Raw genomic sequence first — 19,580 nt, 5'->3', positions numbered from 1 at the left:
GAAAAATATATTCTTTATTTTATGGAAACCAGGTGATAGCTCTAGCCCAGCACAGCTGCAGGCATTTCTGCAGGGAATTTTGCAGCCTCCTTAGCATAGGTGTCTCCTCCATAGCATGGGTGTCTCCTCTCCAGCATGGCTCCTGCAAGACAAGTGAAGGAGACGTGTGTGGCTTCCGGAGCAGGTCTGGGACATGTGAATTCATGCGAAAACCAAGTCTCTAGAAAAGTCTGGTTGCACAATCTCTTTTGGCTTGGCCATCCCTCGCTGCAGCTCTGGTGTGTGGCTGACATTGGACGGAACAGCATGAACAGAACCCCAGATGTTTCCAGCACTGAGCACCACCAGCTGCACCATGGCTCCAGGAGGTGCTCGGTTGCTTTCTATCAGCCCAGGGTGGATGATGTCCTGACCCACGGGGTGGAGGGAACAAGTGGGTGCTGCCCCGTGCCCAGAGGAGCCACTCTGCAGGGCTGTAGCACCCTTGGCTGGTGGGGAAGGATGCATCCCACACCATCTTTCTGGCTCTGGGTTCAGCTGTCCAAGGCTGGTGTTTCCCAACCAAAGCATCAATGCAGCAGAGCCGCAGCTTCACGGACACATTCCCCTCCTGGGTTAACCCCAGGGGTCCTGACTGCCTTTCATGAGATTTTTCCATGGTTTCATCACCAATGTGTAAGTACAAAGCCATAAGGTATTTATGTGAATGCTGCCATGCTTAATGCTTCCCCTGACCAGTGCCAAGGATGGGGCAGTGTAAGATAACTGATGCTGCAACACCACCTCCCTCTCCACACTCCTTCGTGGTTGTCTCCATTGTTCTTCTTGTGTGCCTCTAATAAATCCAGAGGAAAACAGGTTAGTGATGCTCATCCTGGTTATTTGTGCCTCCCAGCCTTTCCAATATGACATTGGCAGAGTGACCATCACCAAAAGCTGACTGCACTGTGCTGGGAGGGTGGCAGGGATGGTGGAGCTGCTCTCAGGGCTGGGCATGGGATTTGCAGGCTGTGGAGTCTGTGAAATGCTCTGTGCACCCCATGAAATGGCCTATAGTGTCCTATAGTGAAATACCCTATGGGGTCTATGGAATGCCCTTTGGGGCCAAGGCTGTCCTCAGCTCCCTGCTGGCTGCCCCCATCCTCCCTCCCTGCACCCTCTTCACTCCACCAAAGGGAGCTGACGGTTATTTTCCCCTGCTGCGTGTTTCTGGGCTTGCTCCTGTTTACGGAGATGTGAGTTAAAATAACTGATTGATGACTTTGTTCCATCCCAAACACTTTGGGGAAGTTTGCATGGTTTAGGAGGGCGAGCTGGGAGCTGGGATTTCGTTAAGCACTTGGCTCCCAGCACTTCACCAGCCATGCTCCAGGGGTGGCTAATGTTGTTTTTTAAATCCTGTTTTGCTATCCCAGGAGCTGGACTGGAGATTTCCATGGTTTGTAGGAGAACTTAGAGATGTGGTGGGTCCCCGGGGTTCACTCTGAGCTCTGAACCACCAGCAAACCTGGCAGCCATTGCAATATTGTTTCACTTAAGCCCTCCTCCACCGCTTCATCAGCACAAAATCACACTCCAGCTGCCTAAAAGCTTTGGAAAAGAGCCCAAAAAATGAACTACTGGACTTTGTTTTTATTGTGCAGACGAGGATTTACAGACTGTGGCTGGGAGAAAAGGAGCAAGCGGACGTTTCCCCCCTGGCAGGATTTACTTAGGAGCTAAAGCCTCGACTGTGGCTGAGCAGTGCTCAGCTCCGTGTGCATCATTTATGAACAGATGCAAAAAGCACCACCCAGGGGGATGACATGAAAGCCAGGAGCCAGAAAAAGACTGATTTTAGCTCTGGAGGTCACGAAGGCATTTTCTGGAGCAATGAAAGAGCCAAGATCTGGGGAAAGCAAGTGGCTGCAATTGCACTGTTTGTGGGTCTGGCCACGAGGTGAGCCCCCAGATGTCTGCAGGCACCAGCACAACATGACTGACACCCCCGGGATGTAAAACCAGGGGTATCCCCTGCTCTGTGATCACATCTGTCAAGAAAAAGGGCTTTTCCTGGTGCTTTTGCAGGACATGGCTGTTATCTGAGTGCCCAGGGACTGTTACCTGTATCCCTGCTGCACACATCCAGACCCATGTCACCTGGAGAGGGGTTCACTGTTCACTGGGATATCCCATATCACCGAAAGGTCCCGCTGGGGTCTCCCTCCTGGACGCTGTGTCCATCCCTGCCATCTCTCCTTCCCCATCACAGCTTGGAAAAACAGAGACGGGAGATGCTATGAGAGTGCCAGAAGTGTCTCAGTAGTGAATCCCCTTTTAATTGTATTGCTGAGCTGGGGAAATTAAGAAAGCAGATGCCGGCTAGTGACAGGGCCTGAGTTATTGCACAACATCAGATCATTGATGGAAATGCAACTGCAGGATGCGGGTGGGCACAGTGGGAACGTGGCCAGGTCTGAGCCCGGGCAGCGCCTCAGTGGGGACATTTAAACCGCAGAGGAAGAGCAGGAGCAGAACACCAACCCACAGCCTGCTGCCTGTTTGCTTTAGCTCTGCACAGGGTTTGGTGGACAAAGACCATCCTGTGTCAAAGTACATGTTATTTGGGCAATTAATTGCTCCTGAAGACATCCTTAATTTATTGCTCTCATTTACGGGCATTAGCTTTGGGCTTGGATGCACTCCAGGCTCTGCACCCGTGCTGGTGGGGAGGGCATCCTCCCACCCATAGCATGGCCATCCCTGGCCTCATCTGTGACTTTTCCTCCTTGATTTTCTTGCTATAAACCAGGTGGAGGTAGGCAGGTTTGCAGCTGATTTACACCAGCCAGCTTTTCCTAAAAACCAGCAAAATACTGCATGACCTCTGAGCGTGCAGGGGAGGGCTTGGGTCTTCCAGCACACCATGGTTTGTGTCCCTCCTGCTCTGCAGGGATTCAACCCAGCATGTAGGAGAGTTGTAGGCCACATAAGCCAGACCAGAGGCAATGGTGATAGCAATGAATGTGGAGCATCAGGCTAAAAACTGCTTTTTAGTGTGTGGATGAGCATCTACTTGGGATGGACAGAAAACGTGCAAGGGATGGAGCTGGGCAGGTGGTAGATACTCACTGTTGAACCATGCATGAATTTATTTCAGATTAGTTATGGCACTGAGCGACGTGGAGCTGAGCCTGGGCGGGGGTAATTGGGGCCGATCTGCCGCTGAGTTTCGACTCTGAAAGAGTTTGCCAGCATCCGTGCTGGCAAAAGAAGACATGGAAAACCCTCCCCTTCCCGGAGCTCCTGTGATTGTGGGGGTGACTGGAGCCATAAAATATCTCACAACCTCATGCATCATGCCAAGGACACGCTTAGAATGGCTGGTCTCTGCCTGGGGCGGTCATGGCTGTATCAGCTTTCGCCAGAGGGTAAATGTGGGTTTGCTGACAGTGCAGGCAGAAGTGTTTGGTGGGGGCCAAGCGCTGGCGAAGGGGAGGGCTGGCAGCCACCTGGTGTGAGTAGCTTGGACTGGCTGAGATGAAAACTGGCAGGAGCAGGTCGTGAAGGCAGCACGGGAGGTAAGCTCTTCCGAGAGAAACTCAGCACAATGCTCCCTGCATTGGATCGAGCACTGCCTCCCAGAAACGCCTCCCCCAGAGGCCACATCCAGCCCGGCGGAGAGGTCAGCACAGATGCTCATCCTGAGGGACACCAGGGTCCCCCAGACCCAGGGCTCAGCTCAGAGCAGGTTTCTTGCAGGAGGATAAAAACAGGGCAGGGAAGCAGAAATTATATCCCATCAGCTCATTTAATTCAACAGTAATGGCATCTCTCCCCACCACTGATCTTTCCCTAAAAGCAGTCATGTCCCTGCATAAAGCTCACCCAATGGTGTTTTTAAGGCTTGAAAACTGCTTGCAGATACAAAGCGCGGGGCAAAGAGGTTCTGGGGGAGGTTTTCCCTGCTTCTCACTCCTGCAAGTCCCAGGTAATGCTGCTGAGGGTCCCACAGGGCTTTCAGTTCTCCCCACATCGCATCTCTACCACAGTGAAATGAAAGAAACCAGCCCTTGAGTCTGGCCCGTGTTTGGGAAAGAGCATCCAAAGGGAGCACTGAAATATGGCCTTGGGACACACAATCCAATTTGGGAGCGTGGAGAGAGGAGAATATTTGATGTTTGGAGCAACTCAATGTGCAGGTCCCACAGGGAGTAAAAAAAAAAGCAGAGGATATAAGAGGGCATGAAAGGCAAAGACAAGGAGAGCAACTAAAACCCATCCAAAAACAAGAGCAAAATTGTTCACTTCCATGGTTTAGTCACAGTGAAAACATTGGGATTTCATAATTTCTTCCAGCTCAAGAAAAATACCCAGTTAGGGCAGCAAAAGCCCTGGCCGGGTCAGCATGTGCCAGAGCTGAAGGGGATCCATGGCCCCTCCATCGACCCTATGGGTGATTTTCCTGGTTTACTGGGGACAGGAGCATCACAGGACTGGGGTCCCGGGTGAGACTTCCCAAACAAATCCCCCCAGCTGGGGTTTCCAGCCAGGGCAAGGAAGTGAAGCTGCTGTGGGAAAGATGAATTGTGGGTGGAGTGGCGATGCACACACACAGGTTCTATCTCTTGGCAGTGAGCAGACAGGGCTCAGCACCAAAGCTCACCACATTTTCTGGAGCTTGACCTTAGAGTTTGGTCTAGGGTGATAAATTAACTCTTCTTCTTGTCTATCTTAGAGATGGGGAAGGGGGATTTTGCTCTCATCGAGATGTCCTGGTGAAAGATGGAAGAAAGACCCTGAGAGCTGCTGCTCCGCATGGGAAGATGTAAATTTGGGGAACCTTTGGAAATGATGCTCAGGACATCTGGGCTCTCCTGCCAGTGGAGTCCTCACCCTTTACACCATCCTGGCTGGCTCTGTGACTTGGATGTTCAGCACGATGTGCTGGGTTCAGCAACACCAGGAGCACCAGCCAGAGTATTAAAAGAGGGGAATTGCAGTGGGTTTGAGTATTGAGAGCATGTGTTTCTCAGCGCTGCTGTCTGATGGCATGATACCCCCTGGAGAAGGGCTTTTACTGGTGAGATCTCCAGCGAGGTTTTGATATACGAAGCTGAAGCAGAAACAGCATGTTATTTCACCAAGAAATGGTCCAAAGACACAGTGTATCAAGATATTGAGCCTGGTGGGCAGAGGAGATCCCTCCCTCTGTTTTAAACAAGGACTTTTAGGAGGGGGCCAGAATGACCCAGATTATCCCCACGAGGGACAGCAATTCTTGTCCCTCTTGGCAGGCTCGGCAGAGCAGCCAGGGCTGGGTGAGCAGACAGAATGAGATGGTGGTTTATCCCCAGTGACTGCTGAGCTTTGGTCCTCTGCCTTTTGCTGCAAAGATTTCAGGGAATTTAGGGTGATGCCCTGCTACAGACCCATCTGTGTCATACAGCTGGAGGTGGCACCATGCTGCACACAGCCCCAATACTGTTTTTTAATAAGGATGAAAACTGGGAGCTTCACAACCACTTGACTTGTGAACTTTGGGTAAGAAGAGAAGCCGTTCCAGAGGTGAGCTCATTTCTAACCCTGGGAAATGACTTCATGGATGCTGGTATTTACTCACAAAAACACTGCATGTCAGATGTCCCTGACTAGACTTTCTGTTTCAAGTCCAATATGAGACAAAAATTTCCTTGGATGAGCTGCTCCTGAGACAATTCAAGGTTTGAAGGAGGAGAAGAAGAATTGGAGGGGGAAAAAAAAAAAAAAAAAGATCAGCATTAAAAACTCTGAAATCACGAGGTTTTTCTGAGCAAAGGGGAATTTTTGGATGCCAGCCAGGCAGAAGCACCTGCCTGGGATGAGGGTGCTGGGGGTGAGGGTGTAGGTGATGGGTGCTGTGTAGGATGGCTCTGCTTGAAAAAGAGCAATCATTGTCCCCCATAATGCCCAGCAGCAGGAGCTTCTCTCCGAGGTGAAAATACAAGTTTTTCTGTTTTGTGAAGCCAAGACCCTGGTGGTGATTTATTAGGATAAATGGCAGCCGGTTCCCTGCCCTACATTTGCACTAGGTTAATGGAAATTATATCCCATGCCGCTTTCCCTGAATGAGATCCCAATTTACATGGGATGTCTGATGGAGAAACACAACTGGCATTTTTGTTTAAGGTCTGCTCACACAAAAATTGCCACTGAGCCTGTGCTACCTGTTGTGGCTTTTGGGTGTCTGCTTTCTCCAGCATCCTGGGATGATATGTATGGATTTGGGGAGAAAAGTCGTATTTGGGGATGCCTGGAGATGCTCTGACTCCTTGTGACCAAGCACTGGGCTGCAGCTCCAGGGATGTTCTGGGGCAGCAGCCCAAAAGGAGGGGATTTCGGAAAGAGCCGAGCCGGGGTGTATGGAAACAAGCCCTGCCTGCCAGCAGTGTTTCCTAATCCTGGGGACCAAAAACCTCTGATTGTTAAACCAGTGTTCAGAGATTCAGCTGAAGGCTGCTGAGCAGACAACATCCAAGCTGACCTTTGAGATGAGAAAAAAAAAAAAAAAGAGAAAACACAAGGGGGTTACTGTGCAAATGCTGGAGAAAAATAGTAATGTTAATAAGGGACCCCACCCTTAAAAGAAGACTTATTGCTAATACATGCCCAGGACATTTCTGCATGATGGCATGCTAAAAAAATCCTCTCTGAACAGGGACCAAAGGCTTTGTTGTGGCATGAGTGAGGCTTACAGTTCCCAAGAAAAATCCTGTCCCTCTTGCGTCATACAGTCGGGGATGGAGAGGACATTTCTAGACAAAAAGGCAGCCAGCCGGGAAGGAGGACAAACAGGGAATACATTCCTGAGTTGCTATTTAATTGCTTTTAGTGCAGGTGCAAAGAACTAAATGAAAGGAAAAATAAGGATGAGCATGTGGGGCCACATTAATCTCGGCTCTAACCAGGAGACTCATGCGAGAAGGAGTTGGCTGCTGTAATAAATAGGCTTCCACCCAACTTCTTTGTGGTTTCTGTGCTTTTTTTTCCCCCAAGGACCTGTCTCATTCCCATGGTGCTGGCAGGTGATGCTCTGGCCAGGTAAGGAGGTGGTGGGGAGGGTCCCCTCTGGCATGGCAGGGGTGGCTGGTGCTTGCTGGCCACCTGCTCTCCTGCTCTGCCCATGGTGGCTTTAGGGTTTCAGCCAGGCTCAGGCAAGACCAGAGTGGCTGGTAGCCCCTTCCAGAGGGACGTCGTTGATGCCAGCTGTTAATCAGCCTCGAAACTGAGTCTTGGCAGGACAGTGTCCCTTCCCTCTCAGCTTGAGGCCACATTTTAGGTGGAGGGCTGGCAGTGCCAGGGGTGGGTCTGCTTTTCTCTTTCCCCTCAGATATAAAGCACTTTCAGTGCATAAATTGAGTTCTGTGGCTCTGCGCAGAGTTTCCAGCCTGGTCCCTTTGAGAGGTGAAATAGGTGCAATGGAGGGTTTGGGAGACTCTGATTCCTCAGGGGTTGATGTGGTCCAGCAGCTGCAGCATCTCTTGAGTCTCAGGAACCCGTTTCTCTGCCACACAATTTGATGCTTAAACCCACAAAAGGGAAAAAAAATCCTTTTTTGTTGTGCCCAGGAACACTCCTGCAAGCAGAGCAGCCTCAAAGACAGGGCAGCCGCTTCCTGGAGCTCAGTGATTTTGCCCCCAAAATATGTGGGAATAGGTTTAACGACAGAAACCCTCCTATCCCAGAAAACAAACCTCAGTCTCTCAGGGAACAATGCAGAGCTGCCACTGCCAGCCTGGGACCATCTTAGTTGTGGTCCTGCTGTACGTTGTGTACTTCTTAATTTAATAGACTGGGGAATGTGAAGGTCTGCCTCCATGTAATTAAAGTCCCTGCGATGCCCCTGGGAGCATGTGTGCTGGCACCGGCCTCACCAGGGCTTGAAGCTGGCCCTCTGTCATCCCCACAGCTCTTTTGCTGGCCAAAGGAGCAAGGTATCCTCAGTTTCCCTCCCTGCATTGCACCTCATATTTTTTAAGCTCTTGTGAGCTCTTTGTCCCTCCCAGGGTTTCACACTGCACATTGAGCTCTCACTGCGTTATGCTGAAAGAAATACAAAAGAACAAGGTGGGAGCTGATAGAGTGCAGAAAAAAGTGTATTATTAAAATGGCAAAATGACCCAAGTTTCTCCTTATTAATTCCCTCCGTAAGCAGTTCCAGTCCAGGCACATACCTGTGTTCATCCGTGATGCTCTCACCGACCTGTGTGATCCAGGAGCATCGCTGGGGCGTTTGTGTGTCTGTGTGTGCTGTGAGTCTCCTGGTTGTCTGAGCAACGGGGCGTTCATCACTAACTCCAGGGATAATTAACTCATTTTCCTGTATTTATAGAAATCCGATGCAGGGAGTGTTGGCACTTATCCCTGATGGGGCCACATTTGGCCACACCATCTTGAATTTTGGCCATTTCTTGCAATACAGCAGCTTTGTCATCATCCCCACTGCCTGCTCATTAAGCCTGAAATCGAGCAGTTCATTAAGCCCACAAGGACGGGGGTGGTGGCCCCTGCCTGGGGGTGAAACACCGGCAGCTGCCTGCACCTGGCTGCCGGTGGGTGCCCACCTCCACACGCCCCGCTCCTGCTTTGCCAGTGCAGGGGATGTTTGCATCAGCGTTGCCATCTCCTGATGCCTGCGTACGCCTGGGCTAAATACAGCAATAGCTCCCGGCTTGGCTGGCAGTGAAGGGAAATTTTGCTGCTGCGAGGGGTTTGTTGCAATGATGTGATGCAAAGACACACTGGAGAATCCTGACTCGGCACCGCGGCAGTGGAAGACCCATGGGGAAAGCCAAGGAGCACCTTTTCAGCGTCAGGGCATGCGTATGCCAGGTATGTTCCCCATCAGCTGGGACAAATCCAGACCTGGACATGGGCTTCCCCTTGTTTCTTCCAGACAGACAGCAAGCAGTTTGGTACTTTTAAACTGTTTTTTCTTTACACTGCTTGCTCATTGGGTTGGTCTGTGAGGAGGGAGGGGGGTGAAGGCAGCAGAGGGGCTCACTCAGGGGCTCAGTGCACAGGTGGTGGAGCTGAAGGAGGGTGGTTTGTTGCAAGGTGTCAGCATCTCCATCCCGCAGGGCTGGGGAGATGGATTTGATCTCTGCTGCTTGTGTTATTTGTGCAAAGGTGGGGAAGGCTTTATTTTGGTACTAGCAAACCAGGAGGTGCTTGAAAGAGACATACCCTACCTGCAGCTGGAACCGTTAACAGCTCATGTCCCTAAGAGTTGGAAGTATTTGCCCTTGAAACATAAGTTGTCCCCAAGCTGGTTGTGCTCAGGCAAAAAGGGCAATTAAATCAAGCCATGGGGGACTCCCACGCTGCTCATCACCCCTGAGCCACCCCCCATGTGGGTGTGTTTCTACCTTTACCTCCTCCTCCTGTTTTGCCTCCAGAAGGCAAAGGGACAGAGGTGTTGAGCTGGTGCTGCCCAGGTTCTGGGAATGTCCAGGCTCCTAAATGCTACCATGATCCTCTCCCGAGAGCCATTGTCAGTCCCCAGAAAGTGTGGGATCCCCCTTTTCCCCTCCTGGCCTCCAGTTGCTCCCACCCACAGCCTCAGGTCTGGTGCTGGAGATGGATGTGGACCATTAAGGTTTAACACACTAATGGAAAGTGCTGTGAGGTTTCTAAAACATTGATCCCTGCTTGCAAAGCCCCGTTGGAAGGATGAGTCCTTGAACTGAGCACGGCCGCCCCAGCACAGGCTCAGCCAGCTCCGGTGTGACCCATTCCCATCTGGGTGCTGGTGGGCAGCAGCTTGTCCTGGCCACCGCTCCCGCTTCCCAGCTGCTTAACCGCCTCATAAAGAGCTAAAAATATATGTCTGTGAGAGCAATCACTATAGCTACGGCAGGGGTTAGCCAAAGAGGGCAGCTGGGCAGTATCACCGCAGTCGGGAGGTGCAGTGCTTTGGCAAAACAGGCAACACGAAGGGGACAGGCAGGGACAGGCTAGGACTGGCAGGTTGCTGCTGGTTCCTCCAGTGCAGATCCCACCATTTCCCCATTTCTCCTTATATTGAAACTGCAGCACATGACACAGTCCCTAAGAGGGGGTTCACTTTGCCGCTTGCATTTCGGCAGGGGATGAGTGACGAGCAGCCCCCCACGTCTCCCTGCCACCCTGCCATGGAGGGGGACACCAACGTCTCAGCCTCTGGCTGCCCTGAGCACTGGGTCGAGCCTCGGTTCACGCAAGCGGCGAGGGTTCGCGTGATCATCACGGCCATCTTCTTCTTGCTGGCGGCAGGCAGCAACATGGTGGTGCTCGGCAGCCTGCTGAGGAAGAGGAGGAAATCCCATGTGCGGCCGCTGATCCTCAGTTTGGTGCTGGCTGACCTGCTGGTGACAGTGGCAGTGATGCCCCTGGATGCAGCGTGGAACGTGACGGTGCAGTGGTACGGCGGGGACCTCTCCTGCAAACTTCTGAACTTCCTCAAGCTCTTCGCCATGTACGCGGCTGCCTTGGTGCTGGTGGTCATCAGCCTGGACCGGCACGCGGCCGTCCTCCACCCCTTCTCCCGCGCTCGCCGCCGCAATGGGCTGCTGCTCCGTGCTGCCTGGGCTGGCAGCGTGCTTCTGGCTTTGCCCCAGGTAGGGCTTGGTGCCCTCCCCATGGGATTTGCCCTGGCAGGGGTGGTTTTGGAGAAGGGCTTCTCCATGACCACAGCCCCCTAGGGTCCATCCCAATCCACGGGCTCCACCATCACTGGCTTGGCTTTGCTGAGCAAAGCAGTGTGGTTGCTGCGTTGGGTGCTCAGCACCTTCCTTATAGCACCACTCAGGGTGTTATGCTAAGGGCTGGGCAAAAATTGTGTCCACTATCTTTTATTCCTAATGCACATTGTTATCTTCTAAAAATGCATCACTGGACTACTGCAAAGCATCTTGGAGCAGTTCAAGACAAACCTGAGCAGTTCCTGACCAAAATAACATGTGGTATGGCCAGAAAATGGGATTTCACAGGCATCAGATCCCACCCATCCTGGCCATAGCCATGAGTTAGGTGCCCAGAGAGCCTCTCCCAGTCCAACAGCAGCAGGGAGGTGCTCTCCATGCACAGCCAGGAGCATCTCCAGGATGTGGTGCCTTGTTCCCAAAGCCTCTCTGACTTACTATTCTGTTCTCCATTTCAGCTTTTCCTCTTCCACCTGCACACAATCCCAGGAGGGAACTTCACCCAGTGTGTTACTCATGGGAGCTTCCGAGCTCACTGGGAGGAAACCGTCTACAACATGTTCACCTTCACCACCCTCTACATCACCCCCCTGAGCGTCATGATCGTTTGCTACATCCGGATCATTTGGGAGATCAGTAAGCAGCTAAAGATCAACAAAGGTAAGCAGGTTCTAGCCCTTTAGTGACTACCATGACTCCATGACTGACCCTGCTCCAGCTTGGAGCATTGTTGGATCTCTGCCAACACCCATTGAAGAGTAACCTGAGGGGTTTGACACAAACTTCTTGACTCGCCTTCTTGCTGTGTTCTGCTTCCTGTGGGCCATGGACCAGACCATGGCCTGGTGGTATCCCTTCTCTGGCAGAAGCACAGTCATAGATGGTTATGTTTTGGTTTTCTCCCATCTCCAGCTATCCTTTTGACTCCCCCTGGCAGGTTTGATAAGAAATCAAAATGACCACATCTCCAAGGCACGTATGAAGACTCTTAAGATGACCATAGTGATTGTTGCCACCTTCATCATCTGCTGGACTCCATACTACCTCCTGGGCTTGTGGTACTGGTTCCAGCCAGCCATGATCCAGAAGATGCCGGAGTATGTCAACCACAGCTTCTTTCTCTTTGGCTTGCTGCACACCTGCACTGACCCTGTCATTTATGGACTGTACACCCCCTCCTTTCGGGAAGACGTGCAGTTGTGTCTCAGGGGCATTGAAACAGCCATTACCAGGCACGAGAGAAACAAGCCCATCTCAGTCTCAGAGAAGAACATAAAGGATGATGCTGTAAATGGTGGGGTGGCATCAGGGGGCTCCAATGGGACAACTGTCAACACAGTCTGCTGAAGAGACATACCCACAAGGAGACAGGAGGCACAGCTCTGGGGGCTGCTTTGTCCCATAGGATCATTCTGGAGACTGTCGTAAGGAGGTTTGTGACCCAACTTTGGTGGGTGAGGGTCTCTGGCCAGAAACTGGAAGTGTCTCCTGCCTGTACTCAGGGTGAAAAACATTTGGGTGTCATTCTTCTATATTCTAGCAGCCCTGTGGCAATTAGAAAACCATCCTTTTTGTACCCTATGCATACTCTAGCCCTAATTCTGGGATCAAGCATTGGCCACACTTCCAGCATCAATTCTTGGGAGGAGACATGATGGCTTCTCCATGGCCCAGGGCCATGTCTCTCAGGGTGTCCAATCTATAAGTGCCCTTTGCACTGACACTGAAGTACAGAGCTGCACAGATGCACAATGCTATGTTGTGTCACCCTGAAAGGCTGCAGAGGTGCAATCACAGGCTTTTACTCCATTTTCTCCACCCACTGTAGGAAAGGGTCTCTGGAAATTTTGGTTCTCTTGGCTCAGAGCCTACCTGCTTATCCCACAGCTGTGTGTGAAGCCCTGGGAAGGATGTAAATATTTGGGGAGTGACTAACGCAGAGGCACTAGTCCCCTTGGGCTAACTCCATGGTGGGAGGGAGAAGGTGCTGTGAGGATGGAGGGGCTTGGGCACGAGGTGCATGAAGAATCACAGTGGGATGGGATGGGGTTTCTTCTCTTTCTGAACACAGTCAGAAGGGAAAACAGTCCCTGATGCCTTGTTCTGGCATGCAGGGGTGGTAGGAACACATCCTTACATAGCAACTCTCTGAGACACAATGCTGACCAGGAGAGAGAGTATTTGGGGTAACCTGAGGGTGACATAGCCCAGCCCCTCTTGTCTGTCTTTATCCCCAACCCTTCTCCAGAGCATCATCTGGCAGGTCTCAGACCACGTACTAGGCTTTCCCCAGCAGCCAGCACAGGCTGATGGGAGCAAACCCCACATTTTCTCCTCTCTGTTTTCCTCTTTCATTTATACACATATGTCTTTACCTTAATGACTTGACCCAACACCAGCACCTCACCTCTGCCCTGAGCAGGGTGGGTGCAGCCACTCCACAGGTGATGCCTGGGGTATCCCAATGAGGAAGGTGATGGGAAGCACCTGTGCACAGAGGGGCCCATCAACATCCATTGGTGCCAGGTGGGTGCTGATAGTCTTTAGCTGCACTATGAGAGCAAGGGAGGCTGTTGGAGGAATCAGCTGAGCTGTGGTGAGTAAAATGGATTTTTTCCTTTTCACCAATGTGCCAGAAGTTGCTTATGAAGGTGGTCTCTTCTCTGAGTGTAGGTTGAAGAGATGGGTTTATTCAACTGTGTTGTTCCTTTCCATGTAATTAGAAATGGTGAATTATTTCTTTGTTCATTCTCTGCTGATTGTTATTAAATGCATTTTTGCTTTTGAAGAGGCATTTTTTTTTTGAGCTAGGTGGATTTACTTTTCTGGTTTTGTGAAATCTTTGGGTAGCTCAGGAGCTCTGGACTTGGCAGGAGGCAGTTGCCTGGGCATTTCTGTGGTGACTGCAGTTTTGAATGAACACCTGGACTTTATCAGGATGAAAGAGCTTTGTTTTAAAACCACTCTTGACTTGCTGTGGTTGAATGTGTAGGGAAGCTGGGAGATGTCTCCCACCAAAGAAGCAAATTTTTGGGCACCAAGGGGGTTTTCTCCAAGAGAGGCTGGATCCCTATCAGTCAGAAAGGATCTATACTGGTCTCCCAGTGCCCCAGCTAACAAATTACTAGAACTGGAGAGGTAGCAAGTGGTGTTTGCAGGTTGGCTGAGGCTGGCCAGTGAGAATACAGGAAGCTACAGTGCTCAGGGTGATGCCAAGCTGTGGATGGGTGTGAGTACTTGCCTTTCCCCATGCAAACTATAATTTATGCTAAATATGCTACCCAAGGAGAAAAAAATTCAATTAGAGCTGTAGGAGCCCAGGCCAACTGGTAGGAATTAGCATGAGCCCTTTAGGAAGCATCCAAACTCCAATGAGATGCGTAATCGCCATTTGGCTTTCCTGGGCTCGTTCTGCTCAAGGTTAATTACACAGTGCTAACAGGAGCAGGGCTTGCTGCTGCCAGGATGGCTTGGCTTGACTAGTGCAAAAGAAAGTTTCTTGTAAGGTGATGGGAATTACTTGCAGTAGGGGAAGCTAATTTATTCATCAGACACTCATTTGGTCTCTCTGTTTATATTACTGATAATAGCTAATGGGAGGCAGAGCTTGAAGGTGTGTTGGTTTTCTGGGAAGCCTTATATAAGCAGGAAGGTATCTTTAATCTCCTGAAAAGAGTCTTCATCTGCTTTCTGCTGGGTGGGAGAGAACAGGTCTGGCATTGTTCACTCACTTAAGGCCCCTTGTTCCATCCTCCATGGCAGCAGGAGAGCTTGGAGACCTTCTCTGAAGAGCAAGAAGCATTTTTTCCCTTGTGGGAGGGACCCACCACCTCTCCACCCCAAGGGTACGGTCAGAGGGCAGAAGCAGGTTTGGCCTTAGGTGAAGAGCAGGAAAATTGGGATGTTGGTAATAATATGTACCTCAGTCCTCGGGGGAAGCATGGTACATCCCTCGGGATGCTTGCAGGCACTCCAGTGCTGCTCCTTCTGCCCGCCTCTCGATACCTTCCTTCCCATTGCTGGTGCTCAAGGCTGACATTTTGGGAAGCCTAGAGTGTGGGCAAGGTGCCCAAAGTGACAGCTTTCACGATAGAAGGAAAATGTCACTAAAAGAGTGTGCTGCCAAGCTGTGTGCCCAACGTAGACAGAAAGGGGGATCAAGCAGGTGGGTGGCACCTCCCCGGGGGAGCTGGGGATCAACCAGGGTCTAGGTCTTGTCAGAGGTGGACCGAAGCCCAGGCCTGGTTTGAATATTGCCACAGTTCTGATTCTGCATTTCTTAAATCCCCTCATACTTTAGAGAGCAAAAGATTTTTGCACTACTCATCAGGAGTGTGAAACCCAGAGCCTTGCTCCTCCTCGCCCCAGGGGTGGTCCTGCTTTCTGCAGTGGTTCCCTCTCTCCCCACGTTGTCTTAAACCCCTGGTCTCCCACAGCATCTGCCTTCCTCCTCAGCTGGCTTCTAAGAGCTCTCCATATGTATATTTTATATAAAACCACTTATATATAAATATATTTATTTCCCTTTATGGAAGGAAAATTCTCCCAATTCCCAAAACCTGCCCATTCCCCCCGTGAAACACCACCTGCCATGCTCTTCCTTGCAATCACAGCAGGATCAGATTTGTCTGACTTGGTAACAGTTCCTTAATATTCACCACAGTAATGTAACGATCATATTAATAAGCACAGATAGCTTTATATTTTACAACTCCTCGACCTCACCCTGGGCTGCCTGCTTCAGACACAGCGGTCCTTTGTTTGGGAGGAAATTCTGATTCATTCCCCATTAGCATTTTTATAGTACTGTGCATGTTCAAAGAGCCACGCAAGTGGCTTAAGAGGTTAATGTGAACCTTGGGTTAATTCATAATATTGTTAGTTACTCAGCACAATACTCGCATTAATTCAGCTGACTGCATCTCGCCACGTTGGGAAACACATGCTGAAATCAGCAGGGAGCACAGAAAACAAGCGTGGGACTAGGATATTAAGTATTTCACCAGCCTGCTAAGGTAGAATCTGAGCACCTTAAATGTATTTTCCTTTGCTTTGAGGACAGCATTACCTTGCCTCACATATGTGGAGCTGAAGCATGGCGGAGCCTGTGCCCAGCATCCCTGAGGGTCTGGGAGCATGAGGGATGGGACTGCAAGCCCTCTGAGGGGCACTTGAGACATGTTCATCAGGACTCAGCCCCTACCTGCAGCCACCTCTTTCTTCTGGGTCTATTCAAAGGGTTCAAAGCAGAAAAAGCCACTTTTTTTCCTTTGATACCTGCTGGTTTAATTGCAGTGCTGGACTGTGTGTGTCTGCCTTGAGAGAGCCCCTGCAATCCTTTTCTCTTTGGCGATATAGCCTGGAGCAGCTGGTGCAGCAGATCAGCCTGGGAACTAGCACCCTGCACCCGTGCTGTTGCCCCATGCTTGGGAAGAGCTCAGCTGAACTGTTTAGAGCCAAATAAAAGCCCAGACAGACATTAGGAGATAGCAGCCGTTCAGCACTATGTGCTCACTCCTTTTGCTTACTCTTCAGAAACATTCCTATGCAAAGAAACTCTAAGAAAAGAGCCTCAAAACCCTGCTGTGTTCCTCCCCATCTGTTCCTTTTGCAGACTCCCAGGTTTGGGCCTTTCTCTGCAGTGCACCCATCACACAACTGCTGCTGAACCCCCTTTTCCAAAGGGCCCCCAATGGCCCATCTGCTCTGAGAAGTCTTTCATTTGCAGAAGTAGCAGCCTTTTAACAACACAATACCCTTTAGATAGCATCAAATACCTCTTGGTTTTCTGGCTGGCACATCACCTACCCTAAAATGACAGATTCATGGCCCAACATTATATACAACATGCTGAAGTGGACCAAAAATGGGCAAATATTCCCAGGAACCCTGTACAAGTCTCAAACCTCAAGTTTCTGCATTGGAATATCAAGGAGTAAACTGCTACAAAGTAGCTGAATCCACTGTGCAATAAATTGTTAGTTTATGTATATTTTAATTGCAAATCAACACTATAATTAGCATGTACATTTCTTGGGCTGAGGCAATGCAATGTGCTTTAACAGTGAGCATTATTAACGACTGTAAAAGGCAATGGGGAATTGGATTATAATATTCTTGTTTTGCAAGCTGTATGGTGAATAAATAAATTTGTTCTGGCAGCAAAATTAACTGGAATAAATGCTTCTAGCTCCATCTACCAAGAAGAGGGGTTGCTGTAAATGAACTCATTCTCAGCCTTGAGTTAGAAAACCTGATTACCAGGTCATTATTTCTGGCAATTAGGTACCAGAACAACATCAGAGAAAGACGAGATTTTCTTTGAAATATTTAATGAGTAAGGTAGTAATCATAGACTCATTTGCTGGAAATATGTGATGAGGGTTTTTTTTGTGTGTGTGGTTAGGGTTCACTGTGCAATGAAAATCTGCGTTTATCAAGTCTACTAGTAAAAGCTAGACTGCGAGCTTGAACTGTGGCACATATCTAACTTTTCTTTGCCTAAATCCCTGGGCTCTTCATCAGGTTCACTCCATACCCAGGCACTAATCAGAGGACTGTCCTTTGCTCCTTTTTCAGGTAGTTGTAGGTTGCTTTGTAACAACAGCAAATGCAAAGGACTTGGGCAGGAAGGGAAGAGTGCTGCCCTGTTTACGTTGCACAACTAACATACCTATATGTGTGTTTCCAAACAAACCCCCAAAATGCTCTTCAAGATTAGAAAAGATTAGTCTGAGATGCTGAGGTGTTACACACCAGAGTTAAGCCAAAGCACTTTGCAAACAGCATTAACTGCCATAATTCTGACCACAGAAAACTCAACCTCTTTGTGAGAACTTAAGTGTGGACAGTCTGTCTTACAAACGTACCATATTGTGCACAGGTTGGTACATGGTGGCCTAAGTCAAGTCTACGTGAAGTTAACTATACTGAAAGTGTTCACAGAGGTAAAATACAACCCTATGGTTTCTGCTGCCATTTTACTCTTTCTTACAAGTGTTTCAGGACATAAGTTGGGATGTACTGCTAGTTAGTCCATTTGTTCATAAAGGGAGGCTGAAAAAGTTCAGTACAAGCAAAAATGTTAAACCAGATCCCAAACCCTAGGCAGCCCCACCCCAAAAAGCTTGTCAGGTGGCAGCATAAGTTGGAATCCTTCACCTTCCCTCTTCTCGGTACAGAAAAGGCAGTCTGATAGGAATAACCCTTATTCAGTACTGACACTGAAGGGCCTGACATTATCTGATCTGCATGTTAACCAAGGACAAGACAGATCACGGATGACAGCACAAATCTTGTAGATGATTTATAAGGGGTAGGGGAAATACTAGAAACCACTTAATTTCTTCCATTTTGATCTTTATTTCTTGTTGTTTTCTTACAATCATTATGCTCAAATATAAAAATTCCTGGCCAAAGCCAAAGTTAGTTTTAAAAGTGATCCCATCTGCACTGATACATGCTAAACATCACTAAATTCAGTTTCTGAAAAGAAACTGGTAAGACTCCCTACAGGTTGCTTTGCCTGACATTCAGAAAAATCCTCCTTTCTAACTTGTGCAAACATACCTCAGTTTGACAGTTTGAAACACCTGAGTGTTTCCACACTTACTAACTTTAACTTTTTCCCATGGACCCTTAATAATTGGTTCACACTAAGCTGCACCACTGCGACCCTTTTCAGTTGTACTGGGCATCCTCATGAATCACAGGAACACAGAAATTAGAATAAATGGAAAGATGCCATGAGGATAATATATTGGTGACAGAACTGGAAAGCTCCAGGCACCTTTACTTCCAGAGCTCTGGAGCAGATGCAGTGCATTGCAGATTGGCTATTATTAAGGCACGTGGTGAAAATAACAATTTATCATCTCGGGCAATTCATCTCTCAGAGTCAAACATTCTGTGCCAGTAGTAGACGAAGGTTGGCGAGTTGCTGGCCCCTATCACTATTAGCAGCAGTAGGTACAGCATCATCATGACAGCGAAACGGTGGGTGTAAAACCAGGAAGATTGACTAGAAGGCCTGAAAAGGGAAAAGTGCATGAGTTCTGTCAGAGATGCACAAATACCTTGGCAAATAGTATCTTTATTTTAAATGGTTAAGCTAATGGAGTAAAAGCAGAAAGTTGTTCCATCACCCCTGTAACTAACAAATCCTGGTTTCCCATCCCCTTTCCCAAAGTCTCCATGCACAATCCTGTTCTTTCCCTTGTGTTCACACCTTTCTCTGTGGTTTGGAGCTGTGACTGCCTGGCCTGTACACACACATTGATTGGCTGGGTGAATGCTGCCACTCAGGACAGAAAAAGGCAGTGTTAAAACTGTCCTACTTTGAAGAGTTGCACTCATCAGTGCTTCACTCTTTGTTTCCGGCTGCAGATTATTAGAGCTCTCAAAGATACTAAGTGCTTACAGGCATAGTGAAAAAGCAAATTTAGCTAAGCCTGGGAGTGTAAGAGTGAGACACAGGCAACACCATGGTGTAAGCCTTATTTTCACAGGAACCAAGCTAAAATCAATTCTGGCAGTGCAGCATCTCTTTCTGTTGTTTATCAAAAATGTGATGTGTTTATCTGTCTGTTAACAGTATGCTCATCACTCTAGATAGCTGAACTCTTACCTCCTATGCTGTTTTTGTGAATATACTAGCAAGTATTTAACTCGTAAAAGCTGATTATTTGTGACAACGAAGTATTTCTGTGGTACATCACCCCCTTCGCTGTTCTTCACTCTTGCTCTTTTTCTGTCTATTTCTTCTGAATCTGAATGGGAAGAGGAAAAAAATAGAAGTTTGGGGGGAACAGAAAAGCAAAAAACTGCACAGCTTCAAGTAACTGTAAAAAAGCAAACAACAAACATTTCCCCACCCCACCC

At 49.1% G+C, this 19,580-nt stretch overlaps 2 protein-coding genes across 3 annotated transcripts in view; one reads left to right on the top strand and one right to left on the bottom strand.

The window, feature by feature from the left end:
* The first annotated feature begins 8,367 nt into the window (after positions 1 to 8,367).
* On the top strand, positions 8,368 to 16,251 carry GNRHR (gonadotropin releasing hormone receptor). 2 transcript variants are annotated; one of them, XM_026856184.1, is made up of 4 exons: positions 8,368 to 8,850; positions 10,273 to 10,616; positions 11,159 to 11,360; positions 11,638 to 16,251. In XM_026856184.1, the coding sequence occupies exons 1-4, from the start codon at positions 8,838 to 8,840 to the stop codon at positions 12,045 to 12,047; spliced, it is 969 nt and encodes a 322-aa protein (XP_026711985.1). In that variant the 5' UTR covers positions 8,368 to 8,837; the 3' UTR covers positions 12,048 to 16,251. The 2 variants fall into 2 exon arrangements, with proteins under 2 accessions (XP_026711985.1, XP_026711984.1); XM_026856183.1 differs by having other exon boundaries at positions 8,369 to 8,850; positions 10,107 to 10,616.
* A 1,791-nt stretch (positions 16,252 to 18,042) lies between these two features.
* Positions 18,043 to 19,580, bottom strand: part of PARP16 (poly(ADP-ribose) polymerase family member 16) — a 6,420-nt gene continuing 4,882 nt past the window's right edge. The window contains exons 5-6 of the mRNA XM_026856185.1: positions 19,327 to 19,468; positions 18,043 to 18,729 (exon numbers count right to left, since the gene is read on the bottom strand). Of these exons, the coding sequence (XP_026711986.1) occupies positions 18,585 to 18,729; positions 19,327 to 19,468 (287 nt within the window). The 3' untranslated portion in view covers positions 18,043 to 18,584. The remainder of the gene's footprint in view (positions 18,730 to 19,326; positions 19,469 to 19,580) is intronic.

The sequence above is a fragment of the Athene cunicularia genome (assembly GCF_003259725.1).
Source record: "Athene cunicularia isolate RWA chromosome 10 unlocalized genomic scaffold, athCun1 chr10_part1, whole genome shotgun sequence".
In the NCBI taxonomy this organism is placed as follows: domain Eukaryota; kingdom Metazoa; phylum Chordata; class Aves; order Strigiformes; family Strigidae; genus Athene; species Athene cunicularia.
This window is presented reverse-complemented; position numbering and strand designations above follow the sequence as displayed.

Excerpts from the sequence above, each read along its gene's own strand:
- GNRHR (XM_026856183.1), top strand. The coding sequence starts at position 8,800 with ATGGGGAAAGCCAAGGAGCACCTTTTCAGCGTCAGGGCATGCGTATGC. Across the intron at positions 8,851-10,106 it reads TCAGGGCATGCGTATGCCAG|GGGATGAGTGACGAGCAGCC; the intron begins GTATGTTCCCCA and ends GCATTTCGGCAG. Across the intron at positions 10,617-11,158 it reads TGCTTCTGGCTTTGCCCCAG|CTTTTCCTCTTCCACCTGCA; the intron begins GTAGGGCTTGGT and ends TCTCCATTTCAG.